At 37.5% G+C, this 18647-nt stretch overlaps 1 protein-coding gene across 2 annotated transcripts in view; it reads left to right on the top strand.

The window, feature by feature from the left end:
- Positions 1-18647, top strand: part of LOC139763276 (uncharacterized) — a 32517-nt gene that overhangs the window by 10716 nt on the left and 3154 nt on the right. The window contains exons 5-8 of one of the 2 annotated variants that reach the window (XM_071689272.1): positions 1700-1800; positions 5773-5904; positions 13556-13711; positions 14504-14638. In XM_071689272.1, coding sequence (XP_071545373.1) covers positions 1700-1800; positions 5773-5904; positions 13556-13711; positions 14504-14638 — 524 coding nt within the window. The remainder of the gene's footprint in view (positions 1-1699; positions 1801-5772; positions 5905-13555; positions 13712-14503; positions 14639-18647) is intronic. The other variant, XM_071689359.1, reaches the window with a different exon arrangement.

Raw genomic sequence — 18647 nt, 5'->3', positions numbered from 1 at the left:
TGAGGTGTCAGAGGATTAGCAGAATGCATATATAGTGCCATTGTGCAAAGGCAAGTGGGACAAAAATGAGTGCTTGAACTACAGAGTATAAGTTTATGGAGTGTACCTGGGTATTTGTAGTGGAGAGTGGTGATTGAGAAGGTGAGTTCATGTACAGAGCAACAGGTTGGAGAGCAACAGTGTGGTTCCAGAAATGTTAGGGGATGTTTGGATCAAGTATTCGCTTTAAAGAAATGTACCTGTGTGAGAAATACTTTAAGAAACACCAGGATTTGTATGTGGCATTTATAGATCTAGAAAGAACATATGATAGGGTTGATAGAGATTCCCTGTGGAAAGTCTTACGAATATATGGTGTGGGAGAAAAGATGAAAGATGTAGTGAAAAGTTTTTATCTAGAGTGTAAGGTATGTGTATGAGTAGGAAGAGAGGAGAGTGAGTGGTTCTAGATGTGTGTGATGTTTAAGTGGCTGTTTATTGTGTGTATGGATGGATGTGGTGGGGGTGGTAATTGCCAGTCTTTAAGAGAGAAAGAGAGAGATGTGAGTATGCATTTAAGTGATGGACAATTTCTCTGTTCACCCTTATGCAGAACCCTGTAAAAGACAGTGTGTATAGTGTTTATATTCCTCTCGATTGTACTTCTCTTATACAGCCCATGGACCGAGGAATTTTAATGCTCTTAAGTGCCAGTATAAGGACAAGTTCATGTGATTTTCAAAAGGTGTTCTCCAGTAAGGGTGCTATTTGCCGTACTGCAAGAGCATGAGACAGGGTGCCCTTGGAAAGTTTGGAAAATGCATGGCATAACTTGTGGTCTCCTACCATGTTTCGTGAGGGTGATGAAAAACCTGACTTCCGTGTATATCATGTTTCAAAGAAACAGCAAATTGTGCAGGATTTGTAGAAGTATAGCAGAGGTTCATCATGTAATGAAATGTCTGAAATAGTCTAACTTGCCAACTTCAATTTTGTAACCTTAGCCTTTCCCAACTCTCTTTGTGCCATGCTGTTGTTCTTTCCCACTTTTATTGATATTCAGTTTCTGCTCCCAAAAGCAGGGTGATTGTCTGCTTTCATCAATAAGTAGACCATGGAATTCTTAGCACATCACAGTGCCTTATAATTGCTTCTTGACAGAGTTGAGTAGAAGGCAGTCAACTTAAACTCACCTAGGCTAACTTCAAAACTTAATCTGCTTGCCTTATACCCCAATCTTCTACAGGTATTACTTTGGTTTTTGCTCCTGAGAGATGACTGCTTTGTAACTTCACTTTCATGTGCTTTTTCAAACTACCATGACCTGCTCCTTTCTGAAAGACAAGGTTTCCTACACATCAAAAGTTCTAAGAAGTTTGTATTTATCCTTTTTTCTATATTTATTTTGCTCTTTTCAGTGTTTCATTCAAGGCCTGGTCTTGATGAGGACTTCTATCCATGATTGGAGTCATTAATATAAAAAAGAAAATTTTATATATGTGAGAGAAAAGCTGCAATGCTTAACTTTTAGGCATTTGTCTGAAAAGTTATGCATGGACTTTAATGCCACTTGAGATTACAAAAATGCATATTTTACATTTGAAAAGTAGATTGTAAATGTACTCTCTTGCTGTAAAATCAAACCTCTTTATTTTTCTTTTTTTTTATGATTACTGTCCTAGGAATCTTTTTGTATTATTTAATAACACATGCTTTTCAGAGCAACAGTTAATGAAATCCGGTAGCAGAAGAACAAAATCAAGAAAAATTGTTGCTTCGCAAGGAAATCCTGGTGGAACAATACTAACTGATATTGTTAAGGTATGTCAGTTTATGGTAATGTTTGTTATAGTAGTTGAATACATTTGATGTATAAATTAGTATTTTAAGAATTGCATTGGCACAAATCCTTGTCAGAAACGTGGGGGTACATTTAGATATCAAAATGAATGGGATTTTTTAAGTTAATGGCTAGCTTTTCCTGGCTTTTATGCCTTGCAAGGTGGTATTTGTGGATGTAACAGGGTATAATTGAAATAAATTTTTTCTTTTTACTGTGGAGCCAGGTTTTAACCTTCTTAGTGCACAGAAAAGCCTTTCTTCCTTGCATGAATTTGCTAGACAAGTCAGGAGAAATCAAAATAGTTTTTCAGTATTGATAAACTTATAGAGGTCTTTGGGTGTCATTTCTTTAAATGTTCATCTACAAACCCCCAGCACTGGTAGATGAAACTGCATGTTAAAGAGGCTCATTTGCATGTGAAAGAGACTCATTTCAATGCAAGGGTTTTTAAGAGCTCAGGGTATTTCTTCACAATTTTTAAAGATCTTTCCATTTTAGAAACACATCACGTAGGCTTTTATATTCCTCTAAGTCATCAGAAGAGAACAATCGATCAAGGTTGGCTTGAGCAGAATCAGCTGTTTTGTACAAGTTATTGTAGTGAATTTCTTTAAAGATACTGTGGTTCACAGTGAGTTATGATGACGATTGAGTCTTTTTAAAACACTTCATGGGTGAGGCTTTGAGAATGAGTTCTAATGTAGGTTTTCTGTATCCCTTTCTCCTTGTGCAAATGATTTGTGAAAAGCATCCTCACTTCAGAACATTTTCAGATCTTCCAACATTACCTTTTTTGTGGCAAGTTTCTGATACAGTTACACTTAACCCGAGGAGCTTTGTTTAACTGTTCAAGACACCTTGTAATAGGCCAGCAAACACTCAAGCCAAGAGTGCAATTTAATGCAGAAAGTGAATTAAGCAAGCCATTATTTTGTGTAGCTATACTTGTTCTAAAATCTTCTAAAGCATTTTTAGGATATTCAGAACCACTAAATGATTTGTAAGAATAAATCTTACAACTGGAAAACAAGTTAGCTAATATGTTTGGCATATGAGCTTTATCTTATTTGGAGATGGAATGTCTGTATCACTCTCCTCAGAATTTTGGGTTAAGTACAGCTGTTTGAATTTTCTTTTTTTTTTTTTTTTTTTTTTTTTTTTTTTTGCCGCTGTCTCCCGCGTTTGCGAGGTAGCGCAAGGAAACAGACGAAAGAAATGGCCCAACCCATCCCCATACACATGTATATACATACGTCCACACACGCAAATATACATACCTACACAGCTTTCATGGTTTACCCCAGACGCTTCACATGCCTTGATTCAATCCACTGACAGCACGTCAACCCCGGTATACCACATCGCTCCAATTCACTCTATTCCTTGCCCTCCTTTCACCCTCCTGCATGTTCAGGCCCCGATCACACAAAATCTTTTTCACTCCATCTTTCCACCTCCAATTTGGTCTCCCTCTTCTCCTCGTTCCCTCCACCTCCGACACATATATTCTCTTGGTCAATCTTTCCTCACTCATTCTCTCCATGTGCCCGAACCATTTCAAAACACCCTCTTCTGCTTTCTCAGCCACGCTCTTTTTATTTCCACACATCTCTCTTACCCTTACGTTACTTACTCGATCAAACCACCTCACACCACATATTGTCCTCAAACATCTCATTTCCAGCACATCCATCCTCCTGCGCACAACTCTATCCATAGCCCACGTCTCGCAACCATACATCATTGTTGGAACCACTATTCCTTCAAACATACCCATTTTTGCTTTCCAAGATAATGTTCTCGACTTCCACACATTCTTCAAGGCTCCCAGAATTTTCGCCCCCTCCCCCACCCTATGATCCACTTCCGCTTCCATGGTTCCATCCGCTGCCAGATCCACTCCCAGATATCTAAAACACTTCACTTCCTCCAGTTTTTCTCCATTCAAACTCACCTCCCAATTGACTTGACCCTCAACCCTACTGTACCTAATAACCTTGCTCTTATTCACATTTACTCTTAACTTTCTTCTTTCACACACTTTACCAAACTCAGTCACCAGCTTCTGCAGTTTCTCACATGAATCAGCCACCAGCGCTGTATCATCAGCGAACAACAACTGACTCACTTCCCAAGCTCTCTCATCCCCAACAGACTTCATACTTGCCCCTCTTTCCAAAACTCTTGCATTCACCTCCCTAACAACCCCATCCATAAACAAATTAAACGACCATGGAGACATCACACACCCCTGCCGCAAACCTACATTCACTGAGAACCAATCACTTTCCTCTCTTTCTTAATGTAGAATACAATTTACCCAATTCTTGAAAATTGTTTAATGCATTACTGATAAATAAATCATCTTGTATTTCATTAACGTGATCATCTATGTAACTTGAGCGACACAGTGCACATAATTATCTAGTTGCTGGATATCTTTTTCTAGAGCTGGGCATCCTATGTATTTTCTGGACACATTGTTTACACCATCTTAGGTTTGAGCCTTGAGATTCTTGAAGTTTAATTGCAGTTATAGGAGAACGTCATGTTTGATTTTACAGGATGCCTCACCAGTAGTTGATGGCAGTTGGTAGGGGCCAATAAAATCCTCCACTACATCCAAATAAAGATTGATGGAATGTAGACAGATCAACCCTTGTTCTGGCCAATTTGAATTGTGTGTTCTGTCATTATTTTAGCAAAGGCTCCTCTTTTATAAACATTAAAGTAAATGACTCTCTGGATATCTTTTATTATCTCCAAGAAATTGTATTGTATCTTCTAGCTTCTGTAATCCATTTATCATCTCAGCTCAGCTTTCAGTTCATCATCATCTGCGTGTAGTTTCCTTTAGGATCATCATTGCTTCAAAAGCTAAGCTCTTGTTCATCTGAATGCTGTACTGAATCACTGACATATTTTTCAAAGGAGCTTTTTCATGCTTCCTTGTTCTATGATAATTTGCATATCTAATTTTGCAGCAGTGATTTCTTGTTTTTTATGGAATATTAGATTTCCAGTGGCTAACTTATGGGTAGATGACTGTACTTGTATGATGAACCTTCCATTTCCCTTGCAGTTTCAGTATTCTGTTTTATTAAATGCATTCATTAGCATACTAAGGTAGATTAACAGGGTTCTGTTGTACAACTGTAGTACATGTAAAATGGAGCATGCCTTGTATAGTTGCATTTTAGTGAGACCATGGATACATCAAAAGCCATATATGCTGGAACTGATGTATACTGCTAACTGTTTGGAAGGGGATCATATCTTGTTCTTTTAATTTATTTGTTGTTAAGGGCTTTTCTAGCAGATATTTGTGATCTTTCTTTGCTTCTGCTTGCCTTTTGAGTTTTTTCAGAAGTAGGGTCATGAATATCTTGTTCTTCTGCACTTGATTCTGAATCATCTTGAAGGGACGGTTGTATACTGTGCGTGCATGAGCATAAAAGTTATTGTGTAAGGTGCAGGAAGGGAGCACTGCTGAACACCAGTTGCAAGGTATAGCCAGATGATATGCAGAAAAGGTTTTAAGATACAAAAAATATTTGATAGAGGCAGAGCCTTGTGGTCATTCATTTATTTTTCCATCCATTCCTTTTCTAGCTATTTTGAAAAACTAATTCTTAAGCCTGTATGGTAATAGGCCCAAGACACAGATACCATGAGGTAAAGAGTGATGATGGGTTGCTGACTAGGAGGTGCCACCTAGACCTCTGTGTCAGTGTTGATTGGAAGTTGATTGAGTTTTAGCACTAGCATTAATGTGTGAACATTAGTGTGCCTCACTGATATTGTGCTGTGTTGAAAATGATAAATTCATTGTAGATTGACGTGGGATGAAATGGTGTTTTGACATACATGTGAGTAAATGCAATCTGTGATGCTCATAGGGCCCTGAGAAATGGTTTTTCATGCTTCAAAGCCAACATTTCTTTCTTCAGTTGGGACCTGAGGATCTCAGTAGTGCTACATGGTGTGGATTCTGTGAAAAAGAATTTCCATCGGCAGGAAGTCTTAAAGTTCATCTTTCTCGAACCCACAGCCAAGTTAAATGGTGTCATACATGCACAAAGGTGAGCAGTGTATATAATCCTTTGAATTATAAGAGAATTTGTGCTGTAACTTCCAAAGATTAGTTTAGGTCTTATTTTTTCCTTTGGCTGTATTTAGTTTTCTGTACATAAGTGTATAGTAGTAACCATTTTTATATATCTTTATATTCTGTTGATCTTACTACCTTTTTCAATCTTCTGCTAACCTCCCAGCATTTTGAACCTTCCTGGGAATATCCAAGCATTTCATGATGAGAGTTATATTGTATATGTAATCACCTATTAATATGATATGGGATGGGATTTTACACTCATAGGGCATCATCTTCTGAACTTTCTCAATTAACATACAACTTTCTAACCAAGGTTGAGTTTTTCCTTGAGCTGAAAGAGTCTCTCATATCCCTAAAAGTATTAAGCCTGTAACATCCTTATTTATGGTGAGGTAAATGCCTTTGATCCCCAGCTAACTTCCTCTTCTGTAGTTGGCCTCCCCTCCTGCAAGTCTCAACTTCAATGTTATGATTATGTCATTGTTCCAGTGACAGTCCTTCTGTTCATGCAGATAATTTTTGGAATCCCCAAGCATTGTAGAAGTTTAGCTCCATCCTTCCTTCTGCACCATACTGTGAATGAATATTCTTTTCTGTCATGGTAAAGATGTATTGTACATATGTATGGTATTTTATTTTATTTCCACTTTGTACCATTATTAATTCATTATGTATTGAAATTTTTACCTTTTTCTCTAGTGGTTGATGACTCCCACTTCCCCTTTTACATTTCTTTTGAACTTGGATGGGCTGTTTTTTGGTTTTGGAGGCTTTTGATATATTGGCCTCTCACAGATGGAAGGCACAGAGGTATAGGCTAGAATGAGTGCTAGAATGGTGTTGTTCCAGTGAGAGAGCAATGATTTAAACCCTAGTGTGATGCCAAATGAGCCTCGATTGGTCCGGTGCCACCCAGTTAACATTGATGGGTATTTTGGTAGACAAGAGGCTACCAAAGCTCAACCCTGCGGGGAAGGAATTTTTTTCCCTTAGAGATTGTTTCTCTCTCAGGAGTAGGGGCATTGGGAGCTACTTGTGGAATTAAATCACCCACCTAAGTCATAGCGAGCACTTTAGAATCATTTGGCCTACTATTATGGCAGTCTCACACCTTGACCATTGCTGCACCATGAAGCAACAGAGGACCATGGGTTCCCTGTACGGCAGTTAGAGACGTAACCCCCTAGCAGGGACAAGCTTTTTCACATACATGGGGTATCTGTCATACAGAGCTTCACTTTGCAATTATTCACTTCAGTGAAAGTAAAGGTTTATGACTAAAGAATGGCATACATAAGGTAACATTCATATTATGTTCATGAACTACTTTTAACCATGTGATAGCTAATCAGCACCGTGTAGGATGCCCAGTGATGCATTCTTGCTCTACTGCTCATGCATCCCTTCATCCCCTGGGAAGAGGGAGGCTCATTTCAGCTGAATCCTCATTTTGAATGCTCACTCCATGTATGTAGACAAGCAACAGTATCATTCATTATTACGTTCATTATATCCACAGTGCTTTAAGTGATAACATGGGTGCCCGACAACCTGCAACTTCTTCCACCAATGGTACACATAGTCAAAGGAGCGCTACAAAAGTGAGCTTAATGAAACTTGATATAACGAAGAGGCATGACTGTGGTCAAAGTCCAAGTGAAATTGGCTGCATGCATGGGTTAAGTGCATCCATTGTGGCGAAAATTAGTTAGTGGAACAGAGAGCCCAAAGTATTCCATGAGAATTACCATGTGCTTGGTGTACAAAACTTAATGAGTGTTCTATATATATGTAAAGTACTTATTATAGTGCAGGTAAAGTATTTCTGTGTGTATTTCCAAGTGGTCTTTTTTACCAGACTCCACTTGCAGAGTGTTACAGTAAAACGTCACCTTCAGCATGGCTATATCTTGGACAGAAGGGACTGCAATCTTGTCGAGGAACTTCTCACTCCAAAGTAGTCTATCATTTACCTGTTGCTGATTGTAGCACAGCCTTGAAGCTGCATGAGCCCTTTGAAAGGGGTCCTGAAGTTGTCTGATAAATGGAATGAATTTCCTAGTTTACTATGATTTAGTGTCTACACCCATTGCTTGCTTTATGTGGGATCATTATATGCAGTTTTGCTGTTCTATGAGGAATCTTCTTTCATTAGTCCCTCTTTTTATGTAGTTAAAATTTGTTACTATGTGGGTGTGTATGATAGAAAGTGTCAAAACTTCATTTTTCTTTGAAGGCTTATTGGTTCACTATATAAGATCTCTCTTTAAGCAAGGTTTTTGCATAACATAAACCCCACATAAGACTAGGGATAGGTGTATTTGTGGAATTTTTGTAATGAATTCTCAAACTCTCAAAGATCTTCCAAAATTCCAGACTGGGAATGCACCTCCCCCTTGATACATAGGTTTATCTGGGGTAATATGCTTCACTTACCAAAGTTTCACCAAACAAAAACATTTCCATGGAATGTGGTTTGGCTCCATAAACAAACTATGGGAAGTAGCAGCCAGATGCATACTGCCCATTCAGGTTTAGGGACTAGAACACATGCAGACAGCTCATGACAACAGAAGCTGAAATAAAACCTGTACAACAGAGGGAAGCAGCATAACAGTGACTAGAAAGGAATGATTGAAGAGAGGAAGCAGCAGGAGAATTGATAATGCATAAAACATTTAATGCCACTCTGGCCAAGTAAGAGGCAGAAGAGGATCCACCCTAGATATTTAAACAATACCTCATACTGGGGTAAATGAGACCATTGTAGAAATGGAGGAAAAATAATTGTGGCATCTTTACAACACACCCAGGTTTTGGGAAGCAGATTTGAAATGTTCATTATGTAGGTATTCCAGGATAGAATGTAGAATATGATTGTTCCCAACATGTTTATGCTATTGCAGGGTTGAATCATGGAGTTTTGAAACTTGATAATAGTGAATGGATGATATTGATAAAGAGATACAGGCAGAAAATGTATTTTTGGACTATTTCCCAACTCCATGATGTTGTGCAGATTCTAATTATGGGATGAAATATATTCAGTGCAAGAAAAAGAATGGCAATTGAAGTTAAGATAGGAGGGAAAGTGAGATAATGTATGTGAAGTGAAATAATCAGCTAAAGAGTGAATAGGGTTAGAGTTTGAAGGAGAATCATATAAGGAGGAAAAAAAACAGCTGGAAAGAATCCATAAGGACACCACTGTTGACAGGATAATGTGTCACTCCATCAGCAATACTACAATGGAACAGTTGGAAAATGAAGCTTTCAATCAGAGATGAGAGAGAAGCAGATGAGCAAAGTGATTGAATTTGCTGTACCATATCAGATACTGTAGGGATGTTAAGGCCATAACAAAAGATTCACCAAAATCCCAAGAAGAGAAGGACCATAGGTGGTTCACATAGGAGAGATCAGTAGTAAACCTTACACTGCAAAAGCCATATTGGTGATCAGGAAAAAGGGTATGAGATTTTAAGAGTTAAAGAAAGTGAAAGTTAAGGAGAATTTTGAAAACTTTAGAGACTGTAGAAATGAGAGCAATGAAGCAATTGTTAGAAGGATTAGACTTGTCTCCATTTATAGGGATGGGCTGATTGAAGGCATGCTGCCTAGATGAAGTGAAAGTATAAGTTTTTAGACAGAAATTAATTTAGAAAACAAAGATTGGAGCTAGCTCAGAGATACACCTCTTTAGAATGTGAGGAGATATGCCTTCTGGTCCATGTGCCTTGTACACCCATAGCTGGGAGAGAACTCAGACCTTGTTTGAGGAAAGTATAGAAGTGGATATAGATTCTGTAGAAGGAGGTGGCTGGAAGAGGTAGGAGTAGAATAATCTAAAGAAGAGCTAGAGGAAAATGTTTTAGATGCAAAATGATTGGCTCTATCATCAGAACAGTTAGGTATGAATTGATCAGTTCAGAAAAGAGAAGGAAATGACTGTGTTACAATAGTTGATGGAGATACTTTTAATTGAAAACAATATGGACTTATTAGTTGGAGAAGAAGTCAAGTCATCACACTTTCTGTTCTTGAAAGCATACTTGATTCTACTGAAACAGCTTTGCAGTGATTTGGAGCAGATAATAGAATGGAATTCAGGAGGAGGAAAAGTTTCATGGCCCTAATGTGGCAAATGCCAGTGCAAGAGTAATCAAACCATGATTTAATGTTTAAAAGGGGCATAAGACTTCATCCCAGCTAAGATGACCCTGGTATATGATCAGCACAACTGGAGTCATCCTGGTTAGTGAAGTAGTGCTAGTCCCAAGGAAAGTCATGATAAGAGTTTCACAAGGAAGACAATGCCATCCTACAGTGTAAGTTGACTTTAGATGGTGGATGTGCTCATTTAGAAATGATGGAAATGAGATTGTGATTAGAAGCCCCAATAGAGACATAATTATAGTATCTGTAGTTGGAGGGTTCATTGGGAAGCAATTAGGTTGAATGTGTTAGAGGAGCAATTGTGATGATCAGGAACTTGTGTAGGTTTTTTTTTTTTAATTGTTCCAGTCCATTAAAAAGAGAAAAAGAAAGAGCCTCAACTCCATCCAGATGATCCCAAGCCTGTCGTTGTGATGTTCATTGTATTCCCTTTCATAGCAGATTTCTGTTCATGATTGTTAAGATATTGCAATTCTCTGTTTAGAGGATTGCTGCTCATAGATATAAAGAGAATATTTCATGGCAGAAAGTCAGATATTTGAAGAAGTTGGAGAAAATTTGCTAACTCTAAAAGCAATCATCTCCTGTGCCTATACTTATTTTTGGCCATCTTGCATTGCTGGACTTATGACCTTACTATGAATAATTTAACAGCTTTGACTGCTGTGTGAGAAGCTTGATGATAGTTGGGTCAGCTTTGGTATTTGAGTTATTGAGCATTACAAGATGTAAGTAAATGAATCACTGAATTTCCTCAGTTGTTTTCTTTAAATTAGAATGCAATTTAGAACTGAAACTTGCAGATGATATGACTGGTGTCTCTGTTTGAATTTTGCTTTTGGAAAGATGACCATTGATTGTCTGCTGTTTTATAAGAATGCAAGTCATACTGATGCAGGACAAGTTGTATGTTGAGTTATTTTGTATTGCATTGAATCTTATTTTTGCCACATTATCTTAAGGCAACTAAAGGTAATGCTCAAGTTGCTAGCATGTTGCAAAGATGATTCTTTGATTCAGAAAATTGATTTCATTCTTGAGTCTTTTTGAAGCTTTTTAGTCCATCTTTGCAATTAATACCAAATTTGAGGAATTATTTAGATTATTAGAGAAGCAGATATCCTTGCTTTTTGTCACTAAGCAGGATGGGTTGGAGAACTGCAAAGTAATGGCCACAAATGGTGCAAATATATATGCATTTGATCTGCCATGTGTAAGTGGGCATGGAATTAATGATAAAAGTAAAAGCAAAAACCATTCCCCTAACCCTCTGTTAATCTCACAGGGTATGTACTGAACACCCCCCTTCCTTTCAGGTTCATAAACTTCACCACCAATAGATGGTAGCAGCAAGGCATTTATTGATCTCGTTACCCTCCTAAAACTCCTGATAGAGACCATATCTAGTCTCATTGCTGCCCTGTTCATCCTTGCTGGAGTACATGTGCACCCTGCAGGTCTAAACTAGGTTACATTTTTATTTCTTTGTCATTTATGATACAATTAAATGAAGATCATCTACTGCAAGAGAAAGAGAATGTGGTTGCCTTGCATTTTCTGTTCATTATTGGTTTCCTTTGCTGTCTCAGAGGTCCAGACAAGTTCAGATCAAGGATTTTATTGGACAGTGTGTTTGGAATTTTCAGGACAGTGTTTTATCTTGATCCCCATAGCTCATATCTTCAGATCAAGATTTTTAGTCTATGCTTAAGTTTGATGTAGTCTATGTCACTAATTTTGAAATACTTTATTAAGAAAACTGATGATGTTCCTCTAGTTTGGAGCACCAGTTGATATGTTATAAGTTCTTGTACTTTTTAAAATGTAACCAAACAATAAAACTTACAATTAAATCTTTACTGGGAAGCTGATACTGTTCTTGCACAGTTGGAAAAAGTCCATTGTTGATTTCTTTGAGTTTAATCTGTTATTTTCCCACATTTTCATATGATTATAGGATTTTTATTGTCATTAACCTGACTGCAGGCTGTTGCAGATATGAGATGAAGGGTATATCTCCTTAAACGCTTAGTAGGTGGTAGTTGGTAGGCAGCCACCGACCAGGGAGGTATATTACCATTACTACCACCTGGTTATCAGGATGATTAGTGAAGGCTGTGTAGTAAGCCAGCACTCTAATGGTTGTCATGTTACACTCCTTTGATCTAGGTAGCTGTCTTTTCTTTCTGACTCTCCCACTCATGCATTGCTGGCATTCTGTGCACAAACATACATTCTCTCTATATCTTACATAACATTTGACAACACTTAACTTACACAACTTAGTCTTTGTAACTCTAGATTTTCCTTTGGTGAGCATTGTGTACTAGCCTTGCCTTTTGGCAAAATGGTAGGAGCAATAGATAGAAAAATAGATAGAAAATATAGTAGGGAGGAACATTATGCAGGAGCATTAGGTAGAAACATAAGGTAGAAGAAATAGGTTTAAACTTTAGGCTGGAGCATTAGGTAGAAGTAGTAGGTTTGAACTTAAGTCAGGAGCATTAGGTAGAAGTAGCCAGTAGGAACATTAGGTAAGAACCTCTGGAAACACTGTGCTAGAGCTACCCTCTGCCAGTGACCTGTTAAGGGTGCACAGGTATATGAAGATTGTCAGCATAGGTCATTTTACAGTTAGTATGGTAGTTTGATGAAGGTTTTCAATAAGTGACTGTGCTGTAGAGCATTTAGAAATAGTTGTGTGTGTGCTGTTTTTAGATAGAATGATTAAACTTGTAGTGTTTGGTACTAGTTGTATATTTTCAGATACTGTATGTCATTAACTTCCTATGCTTCAGATTATAAATGAAAGATGTCTGGTTTGGCAGGGACAGCTTTTTAGTGAAAAAGTAAAGAATTTTAAGTAAATGAATTTTAATTTAAGTTAAGTTGTTACCTCTAGAATATCCCTTCTTGGCTGCTAGTACATCTCACTTGTAACTAGACTGCCATGACTAACAGAAAGATGCAGAAGAAAGGCAGTTTGAGGAAATGTGCATGGGTGCAGTAAGATAGTCATTATAGATATTTTGCTGTTAGTTTGGGAGTTTGACAAAGATTTTTCATGAGTGACTGTGTTGTATACTAGGAAGAAATGGATGTGTGTTTGTGTGTACTGTTTATAGATAGACTGATCCAGCTTGTAATGTTTGGTACTAGTTTTATTTTTTTCAGATACTGTATATCAATAACTGACTAAGCCTCAGATGATAAATGAAAGATGTCTGGTTAGGTTGAGATGCTGTTTGAATGATAAAGTAAGATATTTAAACAAATACGATTTCATTAAAGTCAAACTATTACCTCTGAAATATCAGCTCTTTGGTTGTCAGTATATCTCATATATACCCAGACTGGCTTGACTAACAGTCTTGCAAGCTGTCTTGATTCTCACTTTTCATTCTTATTGAAGGTAAATAGAATTTTTATGTTTTCCTTTACAGACAATAAATTCTGAGGAAGAGATGTGTGACCATGTTCGTGAATGCCATGGAGATTTACCCTTTATCTGTATTATGTGTGGGCAAAGTTTAAGAACTAATGCAGCTTTCCAGAGACACATGGACATTCACAAGGGTTTACGTGGAAGTGCTTGTGAGGTATGTGCTTTCTGTTGAAATTTACTGTACTGGGATGAAAGCTTCAGAAAATTATCTCATGCTCTAAGTGAACATGGATTTGGAGCTACCTTTTTTCTTGTAATCCATGTTGCTGATATCCTTTCATCTAGTTACACATTTGACTTGCTTAGTTTCAAGATTCAGAATATACCACAACACAAGAATCACTCTAGCTATCACTCATTACTAAATCACTCCCATTTCCATGAGTTGGATGTGGTAAATACAACCTCTCTTATTGTTCATTAACTGCATCCTCAACCTATGCCCAGTATGTTAACATAGAACATGAAATCCACACTTTTCTAAGTATTTCATACTTTTCTCTGTGCACACTAACTTTTAGATTTTGTCTGCTCATCAAAGCTTTTAGTGTACGCTCAATTATTCTCCCTTGCAAAACTCAGCTGCCATCATCTGCTTTCCCATTGTCATGTTTATTGAACTTTATTCCTAAACATCTAAACTTGTCCGTAGTTGTCAGTTCTTCACCAGTTAAACTGATATTATGTTGTGAAATCCTATCTCTTTCAGAAACAAGTTTAATTTTACTTGCATCCTTGTTCTGTACATTCCCTTATGGCGGTCCATTATTCACGCCAACTCCTCCTCTGATTCAGTAAACAGCATATGTCATATTTCATATGTAGGATTAAATTTGATAGAATTAAAGAATCTTTTGATAACTTTTATTCAGTTTGAGAATTAAACTCAATCAATTTTATTAATTTCTTGTCATCAGGCTTGACTATGATATTTTACTTTTGACAGATTTGTGGACAGACTTTTTCTCGAACAGAATATTACCGAGAGCACAAAAGGATTCATACTGGAGAAAAGCCATACAAATGTGAAACATGCAAGAAAACCTTTAGTAGATCTAGTAATTTATACACTCATATGAGAGTAAGTAAAAGTACATCTGTACAGTATATTATTCTTGAGTTTTCTCTGTGCATATTGATTTTATTACAGTATTTCCTTATATCTTTATTCTTTTCCTTCCTTTTTCCCTTAACATTATAGGATAACTAATAACTGAATAGTTGAAGGAATTTGAAATGTGGAAAGAAAAAGAAGCAGAAAGCAAGAAAAGGATACAGGAAGAAAATAAGGATTTGAAAAGAGTGAAGGGTAGAGAGGTTGAGGAGGAAGTGGAAGGTAAGGAGTGAAATAAAGGAAGAGTGATGTATGAATAAGAAAGGAATAGAGTTGCCCCATCGTACACACATACTTTTGCTTTAATATTTATGAGAACAAGATGAAAAGAATGAGTGAGAGACAGATAATGAAAGTGAATGAAGGAAAGAGTGTGTGAGTTGAGGGGAGAGAATTGAGTTTTGTGGGGGGTTTTATTTGTATGTGTGTGGTTACTTACTTATGTGGTATTTCAGTGGATTATACTGATAGATCCTATTCTCTTGAAATTTATTTACTTCACTGTCGTACAACCTTTTAAGCCTCTGTATAATTCTACATTCACCGTTGCCTCATTTATTATACTCATATTTTTCCTCAACACTAATACTATGTAAGTACTTCAGATTTTTTCTAAGAAGCATCTCGCTTAGTTTGTTGCTATATTGTTTCTTCACCAGTGTCTTTGGATCTTTAATTGAACCTTTAATTGTTGACATTATCAACTTCATTTAGAAAATTGAAGTTTGTAATCAAGCATACCCATATTATTTCTCTTCCAGGGTAAGCAAAATTCTAGCCATTGCTCTCTTTCTTATTTCCAGGCCTGCCTATCTTACCCTTCGCTGAGTTTTATCTATAAGGTTTTTATATTTCTTCATGTAATATGACGAAACTTTAGATGCATATTCTAATTTGGGTCTAAGTTTTAAGTAGGGGATTGAACTTTTCCCTGTGTTCTTCATTGCAGTTCTAATGTTAGTGAGTAGACAGTCTGCTTCCTTAACCCATTCATTGCACATTAATATTTGGTACTGTATGTAAACATCATAAGGGTAAACACATCATACAACTTGTGTAACAGTAGAGGCCTATCTCTGTAAGCATCATATGGTATATGAATGGGTTAAAGATTCTCCAGTCATGGTGTTCTGGTGATAGTTTGGTTATAGTGTTGATCCCCCAAGTCCTTTTCTCACAAATCTGTGTAGCTTATTTCCTGCTCAATTATGTCCCATCTTCTTTGACGATACTTTTCTGAGTTGATGCAAGCCTTGGTTTTCCTTATTTCATTCATGATCTGGGTTTCTTCTACCATCATTTTCAAGTATAAATCTGGTTTTTCCATCATGTCATTTACATAGACCTAGTTTTCAGTCCTTTAGCATGTCACTGATAACCCCATCTTACTTAGGTTCCTTTGACCTGCGTCTAATATTTCCTTCCAGTTCCTGTAGTGTTTGGTTCATCAGAAGATGCTTCATCTTATGCCAACCTGGAAATCCATCTTATTTACCCTCCTTCTATATGGGACACTCAAATGCCTTTTAGCAGTCCAAGAACACTGAAATCACCTATACATTTCTTTGGTCTAAAACAGAGCTCACTCTTTCAAAGAAGCCCCTTTTCTTAGAACCTTTGTTGTCTCTCACCTGGGTAGTTTCTCTTTTCCAGGTAATCATCTCTTTGCTTCCATTTCCAGCATTTTACATACCACTCTCATCAGAGATACTGGTCTGTAGCTCAGTGTAATTTCCGTCTCCTTTAAAGGTAGGTACAATATTTCCTCTCTTCTGTTTGCTTGGCTCTACACCTTTGTCCAATGGTTTTTTGAACAGTATTTCAGGTGACCAATCAGGTGTTTCTGCACACTCCTTTAGAGACTTCATCAAAACCAAATTCTGTATGTGGGTTGACTTCCAGATAACTTCAGTTTTGTATTTTGTCCTCCCATCATGTCTCAGTTGGTGTCCAAGTATCTTTCACTTTGAATATTCCTTTAAACTTATCATTTAGTTCTTTGTATACTTTCTTATTTTCCACAATGCATCTTGGTGAATCACTCAACCTGATTATTTCTGTTTAACTGGCAGTTTATCCCTTATTTATATGTGAAATAGTGATGAATTTTTCCCTGCTGCAGTTTTCTTTTCAAAGTTCCTCCACTTTCCTTGTTACTTTCATTCCTTGCTTTTGAATACCTTTTAAAATCTACCTGGCTGTTGTGCTGCTTGTATCATCTTCAAAGTGTATCTCTGTTTTCTTTTATTTCTTGACATCTTTTATTAAGCCTTGTCTCTCTTTTGTAATCATACCTTTCTGCTTACCTTGCCTTTCTAGTTACACATGTCTTGTCCTTTTCATTTTAGATTTCATGGAGCTTTCCATAACAATATTCTGTAGTCTGACCATGGAATTCTATTTCCCAGTTATTTATGAATGAAAAAAATACCAACCATGGCTTGTCAGTGAGGGCAATGTCCCTAGACATGGGCGGGCAGGCACTTTTGGATTAACGTGAGTCAAAAAATAAGCTGTCATCTGGCTAGGCTGGTCGCTGCTGTGATATGTTAACCTACTGAAATTGGAACCCATTTAACTGCCAGCCAGAGGAAGGATGAACACTTTGGTGAGCTGTGTGCCATCTTCCCATCCCAGGGTTCAACCCCAGGCCAAGAGATCAGTTATCAGTAATGGTAACACAATACCAATTTATGTACCAATATCTCCCACTCTTTAATTTCTGGTGTTAGAATATCTCTTTGAATCTGGTTTCTTAGATATTTTTTGTTTTGCACTCACTATCCATGTCGTCAGATTCAAGCACTACATAATCACTTTCTCAAAGCGGTGTATCTTATGTGATATCTTCTACTTCCAACATATTAATTTTAAAGATGAGATCCTTCATTGATGATGAATCATTCCCACTGACTTAAGTATGCTCATTGACTTGCTGATACAAAAAGATTTTTTGTACTCACTCCTCAGAATTTGTATCCATGAGAATTCAAGTATTCTCATTCTTTTTCATTAATGTTAGAATCCCCCATTTTGAGAACTTTCCTGCTTTCCCTACCATCCTGATTTTGCCTTATTTTTAAGATTGCAGTTTTACTTCATAAAAATCTTTAGGGGATTGTAAATTTTCAATGCTTGTGTTTAAGTATTCCCCCTAGGTACTTTTGCAAAATTTTTCTTTTTGATACTTATTTGCTATTTCCCACACAAGTGAAGTTGCTCCAGGAACAGGCAAAGAAGTAGCCTCCTTCACTCTCTAGCTGTTATGTGTAATGCAACAAGACCACAGCCCTCTAACCACAACCAGGACCCACAGACCTTTCCATGGTTTCTCCTGATTGCTTAACATCCCTTAGTTAAGTCCACTAACAGCACATCACACCATGTAACCCACATCATTCCAATTTACCTTGTCCCATACAGACCTTACTCCCTCCTGCATGTCCAGATCCCAAGCTTTCAGAACCTTTTGCACACCATCATTCTGTCTCCATTCCAGTCTATTCATTTTCTTTGCCCCCTCCACTGCTGACACATTACATCCTCTTCATCAACCTTTCCTTACTTATGCTCTTCATGTCCAAACTATATCAACAGAATCTCTTCATCTGTCTCAATCACATTCTTCTTATTACCACACTTCTTTCTTACTGTATCATTTCGTACTTGAGCAACCCTGCTCATACCACTTATTGTCACAAATTCACCCTTTCCCATGGAAGCTTACCTATAGCCCATGCCTCGCAGCCATACAACTCTGTGGGGACTACTATACCCACAAACATGCCCATCTTCACTCTCCCAGATAGTGACCTCTCTTTCCACACATTTCTCATTGCTCCCAGAACTTTCACCCGCTCACCCACAGTACGACTGTCTTCTGCTCCCATGGTTCCACATCTGCTGACATAGCCAGTCCCAGGTATCTAAAACACTGCAGTTGATCCAAGTTCTCTCCATTCAGACTGACATTCCA

Source organism: Panulirus ornatus, chromosome 1, assembly GCF_036320965.1.
Source record: "Panulirus ornatus isolate Po-2019 chromosome 1, ASM3632096v1, whole genome shotgun sequence".
Taxonomy (NCBI): domain Eukaryota; kingdom Metazoa; phylum Arthropoda; class Malacostraca; order Decapoda; family Palinuridae; genus Panulirus; species Panulirus ornatus.
The sequence above is the reverse complement of the archived record's forward strand: the minus strand, read 5'-3'. Positions and strand labels throughout refer to the sequence as shown.